The following is a 15,402-nucleotide window of genomic DNA, read 5'->3' as shown; positions in this document are numbered from 1 at the left end:
CAGTACTTGTTTTAAAACAAGTGTTTTGAGTACAAATTGCATCCAAGATCTGAAGGTTTTAGTTAAAACTTGCAGGATATTCGAGCAGACATTTGGATCAAGTAATAACAAGAGAACATTGACGAAGCGTAAATTAAACGATTGGTCCAACCACCTAACAAAACTTAGATCAGTCTTAAAAACATTTCACATGGCATATCGACATCTATAGTTGGGAGATCAGCAGTAACTAGCTAGCTAACACCTGAACTAATCACTCATCAGAATCGGTGGAATCCGTATCCGAATCCAACCGAGACATACACTTGATCTTGAGTCCCTCTACCTCTTCTTCCCATTCTGTGAGCTCCAAAGATCCTTTTAGCCCTTTGATTTGCAGAATCACTTCTTCGTCTTCTTCATCATCATCGTCATCAACATTCACTATATATTTGAACGCATAGTTCCCCTTTCTGTCGACATGAAAAGGCCCAAATAACGCCCCACTGCCATCATCATCGTCGTAGTCATCATCATCCTGTACCGGGAAAATGTCCATAAGGGAAAGACATATTGGTGAACAGGACTCTATAAAGTATTAACACTACAAATTGTACAAAATCAATGCTAGAGTTACTAAGTGACTAAGAACTAAGAGAACAAATTACTAATCATCAGATATGTACCTTTCTACACATCCACCCAAAATAGAACAATTTGATATCCTTGTGCACCCGAAAGTTGCCTACAACCTGCACCTCCATCACCGGCATCGCCTCTCCTTCATCCACCATGGGTTTCCCTCCTCTTCTCAGAATCCTCAAACCACCGTGGCCTTTGCATACAGGGCACTGAAATACATGTAAAAAGCTTTACTAATACCCCAAAATATATCACAAATATGAGACAGTGTGTATGTACTCTATTACTTTTAAGTAAAGAAACTAGCTAGTGTAGTATGTACTTACAGTTAGAGGTCTATGATATCCAATACCATCTAGTCCCCTTGACCAAGAAGCAGCAGACAAATACAAAGGAACCATATTCCCATTATACAAGTCGAAGAGCTCTATTTTGCAGACCGTACAACTGACTCTGATGTGGTACTTGAGTGACTTGTTCTTCCAGCCTCCTTCGGGCTCAATGCGACTCACTCCGTCGAGACTCTCCACAGAAATGTTCAGAATCATCCGCTTACCCATCATCTTGAACAACTAGTGTCCTTCAAGAAAACAATGGATGGAGTTACTAGGTTGGATCTCAAACTTGTTGGCTTTGATGTATGCGTATGAGTCATGACTACCGTTGGGCATATATATATCCTCGTATGAAAACGAAACATGTTTGGTAGGTTTGATTCTCTCTCTTGATTCATGACAAAGAGAAAGCTGCCAACCAAACCGCAATCAATGATTGCTTGTTGTGCAAGATACATATGTTGCCGGTTGCGCATGAATTTTTTTTTTTTCTCATTTGGTAATACTGTAGCTTCATAGATGTCTTAGTTTCATTTCCTGAATGGGGATTGTCCAAGGTTTTGGTTATGGTTTTGCATGTGATTGCTTTATTTTCATCTGAAATTTGCAGAAGCTTTCTCTATCAAAAGCCTTCGTTCCTAATCTTAGAAATCCCCCCAAAAATCTAACTGATGCTACTTATACTGCTCCAAAATTATAAATTTATATGTCATGGACCTTATACAAAAGCTCGATCAATATCTTGTTACTAAACTAGCTACCACATGCATGCTAAGTGATAAAGCTTCAGTATTAGAGAGTAATATTACTTGCTACGTAATTTACTTAAGGCACATGTTATTAAGCTTGGTAAACTGTAACTTGATGATGTAGCTAGAGAGATGAACATTAAAGCCAGAACATCAAAACCGGTTTAAGAATACTTGGGAAAAATTAATAAGGAAAGTTGATCTGGAGTTGCGTAAAAACCAAGTATGAGGAGAAAATTGAATTACCTGAATGATGTTTCATTGATTTACTTGTCAAAGACAGATGAGGAAGCTGCTGCAAGTAAAACTAATGAAGTGCTTGTTCTGTTTTTATTTAGTTATTAATGATTGATTTCCATTTCCACTTGCCTTCATGCTTGTATCTGATTAATGTCGACCTACTTGAAAGATGTATGAGGCTTTTTGCATGATCTACCTCTTGGATCTAGATTTTTCATGCGTACGAACAAGCCGATAGTGTAGCTAGATTTGACGTCATTTGACACAAGAACATAATAGGAATCGAGGGAAGGAACGTTGTTTTGACACAAACACAAAGTATGAAATATGACACGGCCCTCTATACAAGTAATAAACGGGTTAGGTTAGCATCAAGCATGTCTATATAGTTGGAGGTCAATCATTCGAATTATGAAAGGCCCTGAACTGATAGGATGAAAAGAAAACAAAAACAAAAACAAAAATTGTGGTGTCTTTATTTCCTCTTATTCTTCAAATTTTCAAGTAATCAAGTATTGATATCAACTCTTGTGCTCAATGAATGTAATGGTAAATAACTAGATATGGGCAACAATTTTTTGTTAGCTTTGTTCAACCAAAGCCACAGTGAATAGGTTCTGGCAAATTATGCCGTCTTATTAATATATAAAACCATTTCTATATAAAACAGATTGATTATTAGCCTGTGATAAACATCTAAGTGTTTCATTTCATAAATAAATCAACTAATTTTCCATAAATTGGGAGTAGTGCAGAACACACAATACATGCTATCTTACATCTCTATGTATGCAAGTTCAAATTTGTATACATCATTGTATCCCTAATACACAGATGAATCACTGTGGTCATCTAAGCTCTCTGTGACCCACAAAAACGACTACACTAGCTTTATCTTTTATTCAAGATAAACAAATTGTTGGGTTTTTTCATCAATCTGAACTTTTCTAGGTGTTTAATTAAACCAATTCCTACCCCTCCTTTTTGCTACATTATCACATAACACTCATTGAAACCAAAATCAAGACCTGGGGGTGTATAACTGGCGCCTTCTATGTACATGTGGCATGGTGCACGATGTAGACTTGCACCTCTTTGCTTCTTTTGTGAAGATGACGAGGCAACATCAGCCACTCGACGAAGAACTAAAGCTACCTCCAACCATATAAAGTACAGAATGCCGAATGTTGCTCTACCACAACTCCACAAGAATATTCGATCATCAGGCTCAGTCAAATCTCATGCTAGGGTTGCTCTCTTGCCTTTTGCATCTCTTGACTGAACAAATTATTTTAGTCGTAAATGAGAACTCTATTTGAATATGTACATATGCAACTAACAAATGAACGATCCTGGTGCAAGCACATATGAAACTTAGGGAGAGATACAGACCTGTGCGGCAACGGATCTTTTTGAATCCAAGAACTGGCTGTAAATGTCGTAAAATTTTTGCTTCTCAGCCTCAGAAACAGATGGTCTCGTCCTGGAAGCAGTAGACTTCAAGAGAGCATCAGAAATAACTGGCTTTCTCCCTGGATCATTGGTATATGTACCATCCAGAATTTCATGCACTGCTGCAAGCTGAGCATCTGAGAGAAGTGCTTGAAGGTCAGCCCCACTATATCCCTCAGTCATATCAGCTATGGCAGATAAATCCACATCACCATCCAGTGGTAGCTGAAACAGGTCAAAATAAAGATAAATTATATTCTAAAATGAATTGAACAGAGAAAAATATTATACAATGAAAAAAGCCTCATCATTTCCGAGTGGCTAATTATAGGCTCAACTGAGGTGTCATGAGAAAAAGAGTGAAGAAAGCTAAGCAAGAGATCCTACAACAGTGCTTTAACCATATACATGAGACTCCTTTAAGTAATTTTGCTAGTGTAGACACTGGTTCTGACCAAGGACCCACAGAAATATGAACAATACTGGAATGAAATAATCATGCTGCAACACCAGATTCTCATTTAAGAACATATAGGATAACTTTCTTTAAGTAGTTTTGCTAGTGTAGACACTGGTTCTGACCAAGGACCCACAGAAATATGAACGATACTGGAATGAAATAATCATGCTGCAACACCAGATTCTCATTTAAGAACATATAGGATAACTTACAATAGATAGTAATCACAGGATATCATATATGGGCCACGAAAAGAAAAAGAGTAACGGAGACAAGTTTGCTATATAACAAAATGGCTGTTAAAATATATGCATGTTATTACTAACCTTTTTCGAAAGGACTGTTAGAATATCCAACCTTTCACGCGGAGATGGAAAATCACAAAACAGAAGGCGATCCAGCCTACCAGGTCTCAGAAGTGCAGCATCAAGCAAATCTGGTCTACTGTTTCAACATGAAAAATGCAGTCGTAGACAATGGACTCAGTAAAGCCGAAGCAAAGATGATATAAACAATCCAGTAACAGGGCGAGTTCCTTAGTGTTATATAGGATTCATGCAGTAATCATTATGAAACAATTATACAATACAATTGCTAACTTGAACTTCTATGGAATGTTTAATTGATAAATCATGGGCAAGTATACAGGCAAAAATATTCTTGTCCAAAGACTGACATCAAGAATAAAAATTAGAAATAAAACAACTTCTCCGACGATAAAACTAACCTTGTTGCAGCAAACACAAAAACACCAGTCAAAACTTCAACACCATCCAATTCAGTCAGAAACTGCGAGAAAGAATAATAGGACGATAAGAAAATCAACTATGCAGAGAAGAAAAAAAGAAATGGGGCAATAAAACAGACATACCTGATTGACAACACGATCAGTTACTCCAGTATTGTCATGTCCCCTTTTTGGGGCAATAGAATCAAATTCGTCAAAAAAGAGAAGGCATGGTGCTGCAGCAGCTGCTTTGGAGAATATATCCCGAACCTAGACAGCAGCATACAATTACACCTCTGAGAAGAAAATACCCTTTGATTTTCTAGATGTTATTTACATCTCACATGATTTAAGCAGCACAATCACAAAGGGGTTCACTTATTGAAAGATATCATTCACACTTACAGCTTGCTCAGAAGCACCAATGTATTTATTCAACAGCTCAGGTCCTTTGACTGATATAAATCGTAGTGAACAGGCAGCAGCAGCAGAACCAACTATATGCGTTTTTCCACAGCCAGGTGGCCCATACAATAATACATTTGACCGCAACCTTAAAGGAGCTTTTGCAAAGATATTTGGGAATTTTGAAGGCAATTCAATCATCTGATTGAGAGAGAGAGAGAGAGAGCATATCAACATATCAAAAAGAGGATGCGTAATATCTGATGGCAATACAAAATTACAAAAAATATAAAAGCTCTTTTACTACACATCATCAGGCTCTGTAATAATAATAAAATTATACATATAAATATTAACTCAGTTGATAAATATCTTGCCTCTTTAATTGCATTGCGAATGTCAACAAGACCACCAACGTCATCCCACCCAGAACGACCCCCTTCAGAAGCAGACTTAGTGATGTCACGCATGGCAACCGGAAGGAACTCATGCATTGCCCGAGAGAAATCATCCGCAAGTAAAGTGGGTTTTTCACGCTCATCAGAAGCAAACTGATAAGGCAGAAAACGACCTATGGCGGCATGGACAGTTCTATCAACCAAGATTTCCTGAAACAGTGAGACTGTTAATATTTATGATTGCTCCATGGATGCTGATGCTAGCAACTAGTTGAGGTTTTTTATTTACAGAGAGCATGAAGAATTCTAACAACCAAGGCTCCTCTACTTACGTAAAAGAACATTTATTGGTAACAACTTGTCAACTTGTGACACATTGAAATCAAGACTCCACAAGTACAACAAAAAAAACATAATTGACCAACTAAATACAGAAATGATTACTTACAAATAAAATCAAATTACAACAGGAGACACTAGAGTTACAGCAATAATAGAAGAAAAATAATGACGGCATGACAATTACAACGATGATAATGATATTATTTTCTTTGGACAGAATGTGTAATACTATTTACATAATTTCTAGTAACACCAGAAGTAATTTAAGTAAAAGGTAGAATACCAGATCATATGCATCATAGCCATCACATTTGGAAGCTACATCTTGTAAGATTTCATCAGAACATTGCAAGCAACGCCTCCGAATTTCATGTTTCAAAATGGCTGCACGTTCTGAGGCAGCAGGAGCAGGCATTTGGACATGAAAGTCAAACCTACCTGATGATAATAGAAGTTAAAAATACAGCATTCAGAATATTAACTCTAAATAAGCAAATCTTTGCTTTGACTATATCTTATAGATTTACCAAGTACAATGCAGTATGCATTCCACATTCGAAAAGAACAAACCTGAAGAGCTCAATGACTGTGGTATACTCTCTAATGACTTTGAGGAAGCTATGAAAGCAAGGGGGCCAATTCCACAGGAGATCTTCCTTTTTTCCTGTTCAGACAACCAATAGATTTCTTAGCTGACTTGAGGACAACAGCATATCTGTGAAAATGCAACCATAGTCCTCGATATATTACCCCATATTCATCCATAATGTCTATGAGAAATTCTGCTAGTGCAACAACAGAAGTTGAAGGTTGAGATCCTTCTGATTCTGAAGAGGATGAAACAATGCTATCAAGATCGTCAAGAATTACAAGAGATGGTGCGTGATCTAAAGCCTCAGATATGTAGCTAGAGAGTGCTTGGCGAACGGTCAAGGCCTTTTCCATGGCAAGTTGAGAACAGCATACATAAACTCTGCACGGAAAAGAAAACAAGGACATTATATAAAAGTATATTTCACCCCTCAAAACCGCCCCTGTCATGATTCACTAAGTTAGCAGGTTTAATGATAAGTTGATAACTCATATTATTTCTGGTAACATTTCAATAATACAATGACCGATAAGAAAACAAATTAAAATATTTGATTCATCAACATCACGACCTACATGTGTGCTAGAAGACCTCCATGTTCCTCAAGACATTTTCCAACAGTTCTCGCTAATAATGTCTTTCCAGAACCCTAATAGGAGAAAATAAAAGGACAAATCAACATCAGATCAAGGGACTAAAAGAGTTTAGTTTAACAGTCTCGCAAGATAAAGTGCAGTATCATATGAAGATTTAATTCCTAAAATCAGTGTGATAAAATGGATAAATAAAAAGTTATATTTTATATAAAACTTGAGAGAGTTTACTAGATAAGCTAGCATCAAAGAAACCAAAATATGAGCACTTCATAAGCTCCATAACCCAACAAAAACTGAATTTCAAGAGATGATGAACTCACCGGAGGTCCATGTATCAGAACATGTCCAGGGAGAGGAAGATTATGTGAACTAAACCATACCCCATAAACAGGAGTTAGCAACACCAACATTCCTACAATTGGAAACATCAGGTATTAGGTGACTCCAAGGCTTCCTTAAAGGGATGAGGAGGACTATAATTAACTTACAAAACTAGTAATACCAGTAAATCCACCTTGAGACACTGACAAGTACTAAAAGAAAACATAGCAACTTTCTAAAGTCCTACACAAAGTTTTTAATGTCATTGACCATCAAACGTTTATGTAAGCAAGAGATACTGAAAGTCTAAAAAGTTGAGGAGAGAAAACAGGTTCACAAAAAATTACAAATACCTACTATTTAAAACTTCAGAAGCAGTTGTCCCCATCCAGCTCAAGGAAGATATATCAGAAGTAATATCCTTGTCAGACATTCTTTCTCTTACTGAATAAAAGGACACAGGTTCACCCATATGCTTTTCAAGTGAGTCAAGATTATTGTTGTTGCCTTTGTTTCTTTCATCAAATACAAGCTCATACACATTTCCGCCACATTGAGATTCCTTGGAAATTGTCAATACATACAAGACTTCAACTGGAACTTCAGGATTCATATTATTGTTTGCCAGGAAATCATTTGATGATTCCTCAATCCCAGACTGGTTCCCTTTCACTTCAAAATGAAGCAAAGTTTCATTTCCCAAAATCAATGAATTAACTTCTACTCCTGCTTTGGAAGTAATAGCATCTAACTGTGCAAGGATCCAAGCTTTAAGTAGACTTTCTACTCCATTTCCCTTGTCAGACTGATGGGCAGGTTCTTCATCCTCTTTGCAAGAAAAATCGGCAACAACTTTGTCATGGGTTGACCAATCAACAACATCTATATAGGTGCTTGAGCCAGGTGTTAGAAGCATGTCATTCTTCTTACGAGTTATATGTCTGTCAAGAACTTGTAAACCATTTCTTTCAACAGCTTTCTCTTTAGGAGATATCTTGAAGTGGCAGGGTGAAAGTGAACACAATGGCATGTTATTCTTCAAAATAGCACCGCATCCCTTTAAATAAACCACTGCAGGCATGAAAGCAATCTCGTTCAAGCGACTAGAATCTGGCCCATGAAATGACATAATGATTTTATTGTGAAAATGAAAAACCTAACAGAACCAAACAAAAACACACACATACACAAGCACTAACAGTGAGAAGACAAACAAAATGTTCGCTGTAACAGTGTCAAAAAAAGGATCATGGATGTATAATTAGAAGATTAAATCTGCAGAATGAGCCCAGAGATACCTTGCACCTAAACCAGCAATAACAATCAAAACTCTTGAGTCTTCCAATAGCATTTTCAAATTAACTAGAGTAACGTCGTTCGAGTATACATGCACTAGACCAAAGAATGACAACCATATTCAACACTGTGTAGGATTTACTCACATGAATGCAAACCAGCCCTAAGGTAGAGGCGAAGAGACTGGGCAATCATTAGATGCCCTTTAGCAACTGAGTCGGAAATCAACAGCCGAACTACTGCTTGACGATTGTCCTTTTTGTCATTTGGAACTCTAACACTAGATTCCTTTGTTGTTGAACTTCTTATTCTCAACCCATCACTTTCAGAATTTTTCATGCTTTCTTTTGGTACCAATCTCGGCACAACAGCTACTAACTCAAGAGACTGTAATGAGAACATTTTTGCTGTTTCTGGGTGAATAATAGCAACAGAAGTGAGAACAACTCCAAGCTCAACACCTTTCACATTACTTTGGTGAACTAATCTCCTGTCTGCATCTTGAACACGGAGTAGTGCTTTTGAAATATTAGACGAGAGCATTCCATCCCCATTCGAGTTGACATTCTTGCGTCTCTTTGGAGCAACTGCTACTTCAGTCCCTGGCACCAGTTGCACTGGCAATGTCTCACAAGTCAGTAGTTAATTCCAGCAGACTAAGATACTATTGTAGCCTACAAGTATTTAGCCCCAGCATAAAGGAAAGTGATTGATAACGACATGAACAAGTGCTCATTCGTTTCTATTACTAACAATTCACAGTGGATACAGCAAGCAATTTACTGATTTTAGGACGAGAATATAGCATCTTACCCACCGATTTCTTGGGAAAGGTTGAAACAACAAGAAATGTAATGGTGGTGCGGCCATGCAACCACAAAGGAAACTTCATTCCTTCATGAACAATCCTCACCTGCATAATCGAAAGGTACGACACTATAACCAAAACCAGACTATAAAAAACCACCAGAAGCACCAAAAGAGCTTGAATTGACTACATGGAGTACCTGATTCAATATAGCAGCCTCAGCAAGCTCGGAGTTAAGCTCCATGACCTCCCAATCATCCTCAGTAGACGGCTCAATCGACACCAAAGTAGCTTTCGCGACATTCGAAAGAGCTCGCACCTGAACCCTCGAACGATTCGGCAGCGAAATACACTCTCCGAATTGCTGAGCTACCTATAATCGGAATCGTAAATTCTCAGTCCCCACTAATTTCTGTTTCTTGTTTTGGTTGAGAAGAGAAATGAAATAGAGAGCTGACCTCGATTGCGGGAGAAGAGGAGGTGGCGCCGGACCAAGCGACGGTCCAGCGGTCGTCGTTTGAGGAGGAGCGGAGGTCGAGGGCGAGGACGGGAGGGAGCGATGGGGAGGAGGAGTGGAGGGTTTGGATTAGGGGGAGAGGGAGGGAGACGTAGCAGTCCTCTATGGCACCGACTAATTTCACCTCGAACTCCATTACTGCCGAATTTGAGGTTAGAGCTAGAAGAAGAAGATGATGATGATTAAAAAGGATAGCGCGGCTGCGTCTGTCTGCGCAGCGCCGCAACTGTAAAGCGTCGTCAGTCGTCACTCCCAATCCCAATAATGGTTTCTTTTTTCGAAGTTTATTAGTTTTGTATTATTTTTAATGCTTTTTATTTTTTTTTATTTTTTACAATAATAGGGAGGTTGGTTTAAAAATTGGTGAGGCTATTTCCACCCTGTCAAATGCTTTGTTCACCCTACAATTAAATTTTTATCATAAAATTTTCAATTTCACCCTCAAATAATTTTAAAAAGAAAAAAAAGATATTAACGTTGAAAATGTGAAATTGGAAAAGAAAAAAAGAAAAGAAAATTAGCACACCATCAACCCCATGCCTTCTAGAGCTTTTTACCAATAACTACAAAAAATCACATATATTTACCAAGAGCAGGCTCTATACTCCGGAAGTCCATGCGGCCAAACATATTAACGGGCTGTTAGCCCATCTAAACCTGATGAGAGCAATAGCACTCGAAGTTTAAACAAATTACGCACCGTGCCATTAACACCTATATTAGCCATTTCTCCCAAAATCAAAACAGTCCCAAAATCAAAATCCTTTCTAGATCTATAGATCTAGGGCTCCAATGAAGCTAGGTAGTGAAGCGACCGGAGCAGCGACACGGCGAAGCTAGCAGGAGAAGCGAGGCGGCGAAGCGATCGGAGAAGCGAGGCGGCGAAGCGATCAGAGAAGCGAGGCGGCGAAGCGATCAGAGAAGCGAGATGGTGAAGCTAGGCAGCGAAGCGATCGGAGAAGCGACTCAGTGAAGCTAGGCAGAGAAGCGAGGAGGCGAAGCGAGATGGTGAAGTTAGGCAGCGAAGAGATAGGAGAAGCAACACGGTGAAGCTAGGCAGAGAAGCGAGGCGGCGAAGTGATCGGAGAACCGAGGTGACGAAGCTAGACTAAGAAGCTATTTTTTGGTCTTGGCCTGCAAATCTTCCGGCAAGGAACTCGGCGAAGCTAAGGTTTGTTCTCAGCCTGCAAATCCACTAAAGAGTGAGGTCAGTATCAATTAAGATGAGTTGTTAAGCAAAGAAACTTGATTTTATGTGACTGATGATGAATTTTTTGAGCTTATTGAGAGCTAGTCAATACCATTAAAATGCTTGCAACATGTGCAATTTATGATTATTGAGAGTCAGTAGCATTAAAATGCTGCAATATGTGCAATCTATGATTATATGGACCCTCTAAGGATCATTAACTTTAGTTTCTGAGGCTCAGTAGCTTTTGTTTATGAGATTTGCTTGTTTTGATGGAAGATGATGAGTTTTGTGACTCAATAGTACAAAATGAATTTGATGACCTTTAGTTTCTGAGGGTCAGTAGTCTTAGCTTCATGATTTCACTAACACTGTGTTTATTGTCCTCAAACTTGTGTTAGAAGAATAGATATTGGTTCTGGTTTTCGTAATTGAGTGTTTTGAATTGGCATGATGATGTTGCTGTTCAGTAAACTTTTGAGGGTCAGTACACTACTGAGGGTCAGTAAACTACTGAGGATCAGCACTGATATATTTGCTGGAGCTTTGTAGAATAGGGAGGCTAATTCATTCTATTTTTTTGTGATCTTCATAATTGACATGCTCTGTTGGAGAATGTTGTTATGAATCATTATGGTGTTACTTAGATAGGTCTTAAAATGTTTGGATAAATAATGGTGTCGAATCGTATCTAGTTTATGTTCCATAATGATTACTTTATTAACATCTCAATCATTATTAACATGTCAAGATCATTCTTTGAGTGACATCTTTAAGTTTCTGATATATATGCAATAATGACATAGGTGCCTTTCTGTATGTGATGGTTGATTTAAGAGGTTTGAGATTGTGAATGGTGTAATGAAGTTAGAGAACCATGTGTATTGCTATTGAGCTATTAGGTCAGTAACCCTATGTGTATTGCAACCTCATTTGATGTTTATTTATGAGGATCAATAGCTTTAGCTTCATGAGTGCATTCGCTTGATTGCATGAGGTATTCAACTCAATTCTATTATCGGTTCAATTGAGCTTGCATTTTTAGACAGGTTTCTTAGCTTTACTTTATGAGAAGATCATTGCAATTATGTCTACCTATAGGCTCTGTGGATTTTTGACCTTATTATTGCTGGTAGTATTGCTCTGTGGATATTTTCTTAATCAAATATTTGAGGGTTAGTACACTATTGAGGGTCAGTACACTATTGAGGGTCAGTACTCATATATTTGCATTTCTCATAATACACAGATTAATCGCAATGGCAAAAGAGGATGGTTGCTGCAATAGACCAAAAGGATGTATCGATTGGAACAAAGAAGATAAGAGCACAGAGACCGGATTACATACAGTTCTTTGTTTATTAGATTGGGATATTATTATATAAATGAGTAGTTTATTAGAAAAGTCAAGATGCAATGTAATAGTTCTCTGTTTCTTTGTATATTTCACAACCTCAAAAAATAACTATTTTGTATAGCAAAGACATGAGCATAAATAGAAAAAAGTATGGGTTGATTGCTCATGAAGATAGAACTGATTTCAATTCAAAAATGAAGAGAATCAGAGCTCGTTTCGAATGAAGAGGAAACTAGATCTACCAAACTGAACTAAATGAAAAACATATCTAGGTCTAAGCGAAGGGTATTTTAGTAAAATACTATTTCACAGAAAATTTAAAAGAAAACAGAAGTTAGCCCGCATGGGCTTGGCCTTTGCGTATGGGTAAGCTACAGTACCGCATGGATTTCCTCAAAACACGGCCTGCGCATGGAAAAAGTTAGGCTGAGTTTGTAGTTTTTGGTAATTTGCTTTTCTTTTTACTCTTTTTTTTTTTCTCTTCTCTATTTTCTCCCTTCATCAACTACTATGACATAGAATCAAACACAAGTCACATGAAGTAAAACAAAATAATACTAACCAACAATTTTTTTCACTTGTTGCTATAGCTTGAAAATTTCGTCTACTTATTTATTTGTCGGCTAGCGATGAAGAAGCTATGACAATTATTATTTTTTTGGTATAGAAAGCTGTTATGATAATTCATATTAGGATGTCTGTTGGGTAAAGTTTTAATTGAAACAAAATTGATTTCTCATTTTCTTTTTTTTTTTCTTTCTCATTTTCTTTTTTTTATGTTAATAATTGTTGTTAAGGACAATTTTGGGATTTTAAATAAAAAATTTAGTTATAGGGTGAACAAAGTATTTAGTAGAGTGTAAATAGACGCACCGTTTAAAAATTCATAGCGTTCACTCTTGAGTAAGCCGGTTAGATTTTCAGATGAGTCACTAAATTTAGTTAACTAATAAAAATCATTCTTAAAAAAAAAAATTTCACTAATAAGAATCAATTTTTAAAAAATTTAATGAGACGTGATACACTTATAATTACTTTATATAAGAATTTAAAAGATATGTACATGTATATTTTCCTTCGTTAGTCATTTGAGAAGTTTTAAATACACACCCCTAATTACTTAATACACACTCCTTACTCAATACACCTACCATTTAATTTCTCATTTTAATATTTTACTAAATACACAACCCAAATTACCTAAAATATCCTTAACCTAACAAATCATGAAATACACTATTATTTAACAACATTAAGGCTACTATTTAATTTGATTAGTATAACTTACCATATTAATTACTTGTCCTAGTTATTGAGAAATCCATATGGATTCATTATTGTTCCTTTCAAATAGACGCTTAGAAATAGGTTTTGTATTATTTGAGTTCTCATCCACCAAACACCATATTGATCAAGTATAAAATTTTGAGTCGAACATTCAACCAAAATTGTATCAGTAGTTTTTCCACAATGACGGAACTACGAAATTGTCATCATTGGATGGTCTAACAAATTAACAATTACAAAGTTTTATACCTGTGATATTTTATATTAGATAATAAATTGACTAATCATAACTTTTAGAAAAAAAAAACTGAAAGTGGGAGTAAAGCGATTTGTTTTAAAAACATTTAATGCAATTGATTTTGAAATTCTAAATTATATGGTTTCTCACCCCATTTAATTACAATTTATTTAAAGAAAATTTAAATTATATGTTTTTTAACTTTATTCTTGTTTTAACTTTATTCTTATTTTAAATGAGGATGCATGTATAGAAATTTATTGTGTTTATAATTATAGAATATATGATTATTATTATTTTTCTTTTAATATATAGATGTCTATTTTGGTCATTTAATCTATCTATAAAAACTGATTTGAAATATAAAATAATAGGGATGTGTATTAAGTAGTTTGAGGTGTGTATTTAAAATTTCCCTAGTCGTTTTGTAAAAAGACTTTAAAATTTGCATGTTCATCAACCGTAACTGACACATTAGTTTGTGCTTTGTTCAGCAACTACATTAAATTCAAGAGCAAATAAACAACAGTCTCTCTCATTTGAAATGAAAAGTGGTTTTACGCATTGAGTAAGAAACTCTGTCAAACATTTCATGTGGCGAGCTCTCTCAAATGCTTTGGCAACTACAACAATAGACATCGAAGACACCTGGCTTTGTCTCCAATCTGCACTCTATGTGAGTCTCACCCTGAATCTATTGAACATGTCCTGTTCCTATGCCCTTGGGCAATGAAGACATGGTTTTGTCACCCTCTTTCATATAGGATTGATCCCCAATCCATCAGATCCCTTGATCGGTGGATCTTTTCTATGTTCAATCTGGATAGGATTTCTTCCCCTGCTGACACGGCGTTCCAAACCCATGCTCTGTTCTTACTTTGGTTCATTTGGAAACACAGATGCCATTGTATCTTTAATCGTGAAGCTCCGACCTCTATCTCTGTTGCCTCAAGAGCCTTTTCTGCTTCAACGGAATTTCTCATGATCCCTCAAATGATTCTCTCCCCCAACTTCTTGAGGTCAACTCTTGATCTTGCACAACCTGCAACTTGGAAAGCTCCCGCCCCAGGCACACTGAAAATAAATACCGATGCTGCTTGGGATCCCATCTCTCTGGCTTGTGGGCTGGGAACCTTGCTACGGGATTCCAATGGAAACATTCTCGGAGGATCTTCCAAGTCAACTCATGCCTCCTCAGCTATTGTAGCTGAAGCCATGGCGATCAGATTGGGATTTTCTCTTGCATCTTCTTTATCCCTTTCTTCTTTTCAGCTGGAATCTGACTCCTTGGTCTTGATTTCAACTTTTTTAAACCCTCTTTCGTCGATTGATTGGACTGCCACGCATGTTGTTGCGGATATACGAGCATCGGCTAGTCGATTCGATCAAGTTAACTGGCTTTGGACCAGTAGACATGCCAACGCTGCTGCAGATTTTGTGGCAAGGATGGCATCGCGCAGGGTGTGCCCGGC

The 15,402-nt window shown here is 37.1% G+C and overlaps 2 protein-coding genes across 4 annotated transcripts; both read right to left on the bottom strand.

Annotated features, from left to right (window-relative positions):
* Positions 1 to 114: 114 nt before the first annotated feature.
* On the bottom strand, positions 115 to 1,972 carry LOC112166317. Its single transcript, XM_024303133.2, has 4 exons — positions 1,952 to 1,972; positions 948 to 1,201; positions 666 to 830; positions 115 to 517 (listed from the first exon to the last, which is right to left on the bottom strand). Exons 2-4 carry the CDS (start codon positions 1,182 to 1,184, stop codon positions 254 to 256), a joined length of 666 nt encoding a protein of 221 aa, XP_024158901.1. The 5' UTR covers positions 1,185 to 1,201; positions 1,952 to 1,972; the 3' UTR covers positions 115 to 253.
* A 681-nt stretch (positions 1,973 to 2,653) lies between these two features.
* On the bottom strand, positions 2,654 to 10,139 carry LOC112166314 (peroxisome biogenesis protein 1). 3 transcript variants are annotated; one of them, XM_024303126.2, is made up of 17 exons: positions 9,801 to 10,138; positions 9,542 to 9,715; positions 9,348 to 9,447; positions 8,681 to 9,151; positions 7,596 to 8,309; positions 7,238 to 7,329; positions 6,897 to 6,970; positions 6,480 to 6,702; positions 6,300 to 6,393; positions 6,013 to 6,167; positions 5,367 to 5,597; positions 4,990 to 5,190; positions 4,729 to 4,854; positions 4,585 to 4,646; positions 4,184 to 4,301; positions 3,338 to 3,622; positions 2,654 to 3,223 (listed from the first exon to the last, which is right to left on the bottom strand). In XM_024303126.2, the coding sequence occupies exons 1-17, from the start codon at positions 9,993 to 9,995 to the stop codon at positions 3,185 to 3,187; spliced, it is 3,354 nt and encodes a 1,117-aa protein (XP_024158894.1). In that variant the 5' UTR covers positions 9,996 to 10,138; the 3' UTR covers positions 2,654 to 3,184. The 3 variants fall into 3 exon arrangements, 2 of the variants coding, with proteins under 2 accessions (XP_024158894.1, XP_024158895.1); XM_024303127.2 differs by lacking the exon at positions 9,801 to 10,138 and having other exon boundaries at positions 9,352 to 9,447; positions 9,542 to 9,587; XR_005799701.1 differs by lacking the exons at positions 2,654 to 3,223; positions 3,338 to 3,622 and having other exon boundaries at positions 4,222 to 4,301; positions 4,729 to 4,880; positions 9,801 to 10,139.
* Between the last annotated feature and the right edge of the window lie 5,263 nt (positions 10,140 to 15,402).

Source organism: Rosa chinensis, chromosome 5 (assembly GCF_002994745.2).
Source record: "Rosa chinensis cultivar Old Blush chromosome 5, RchiOBHm-V2, whole genome shotgun sequence".
Classification (NCBI taxonomy): domain Eukaryota; kingdom Viridiplantae; phylum Streptophyta; class Magnoliopsida; order Rosales; family Rosaceae; genus Rosa; species Rosa chinensis.
This window is presented reverse-complemented; position numbering and strand designations above follow the sequence as displayed.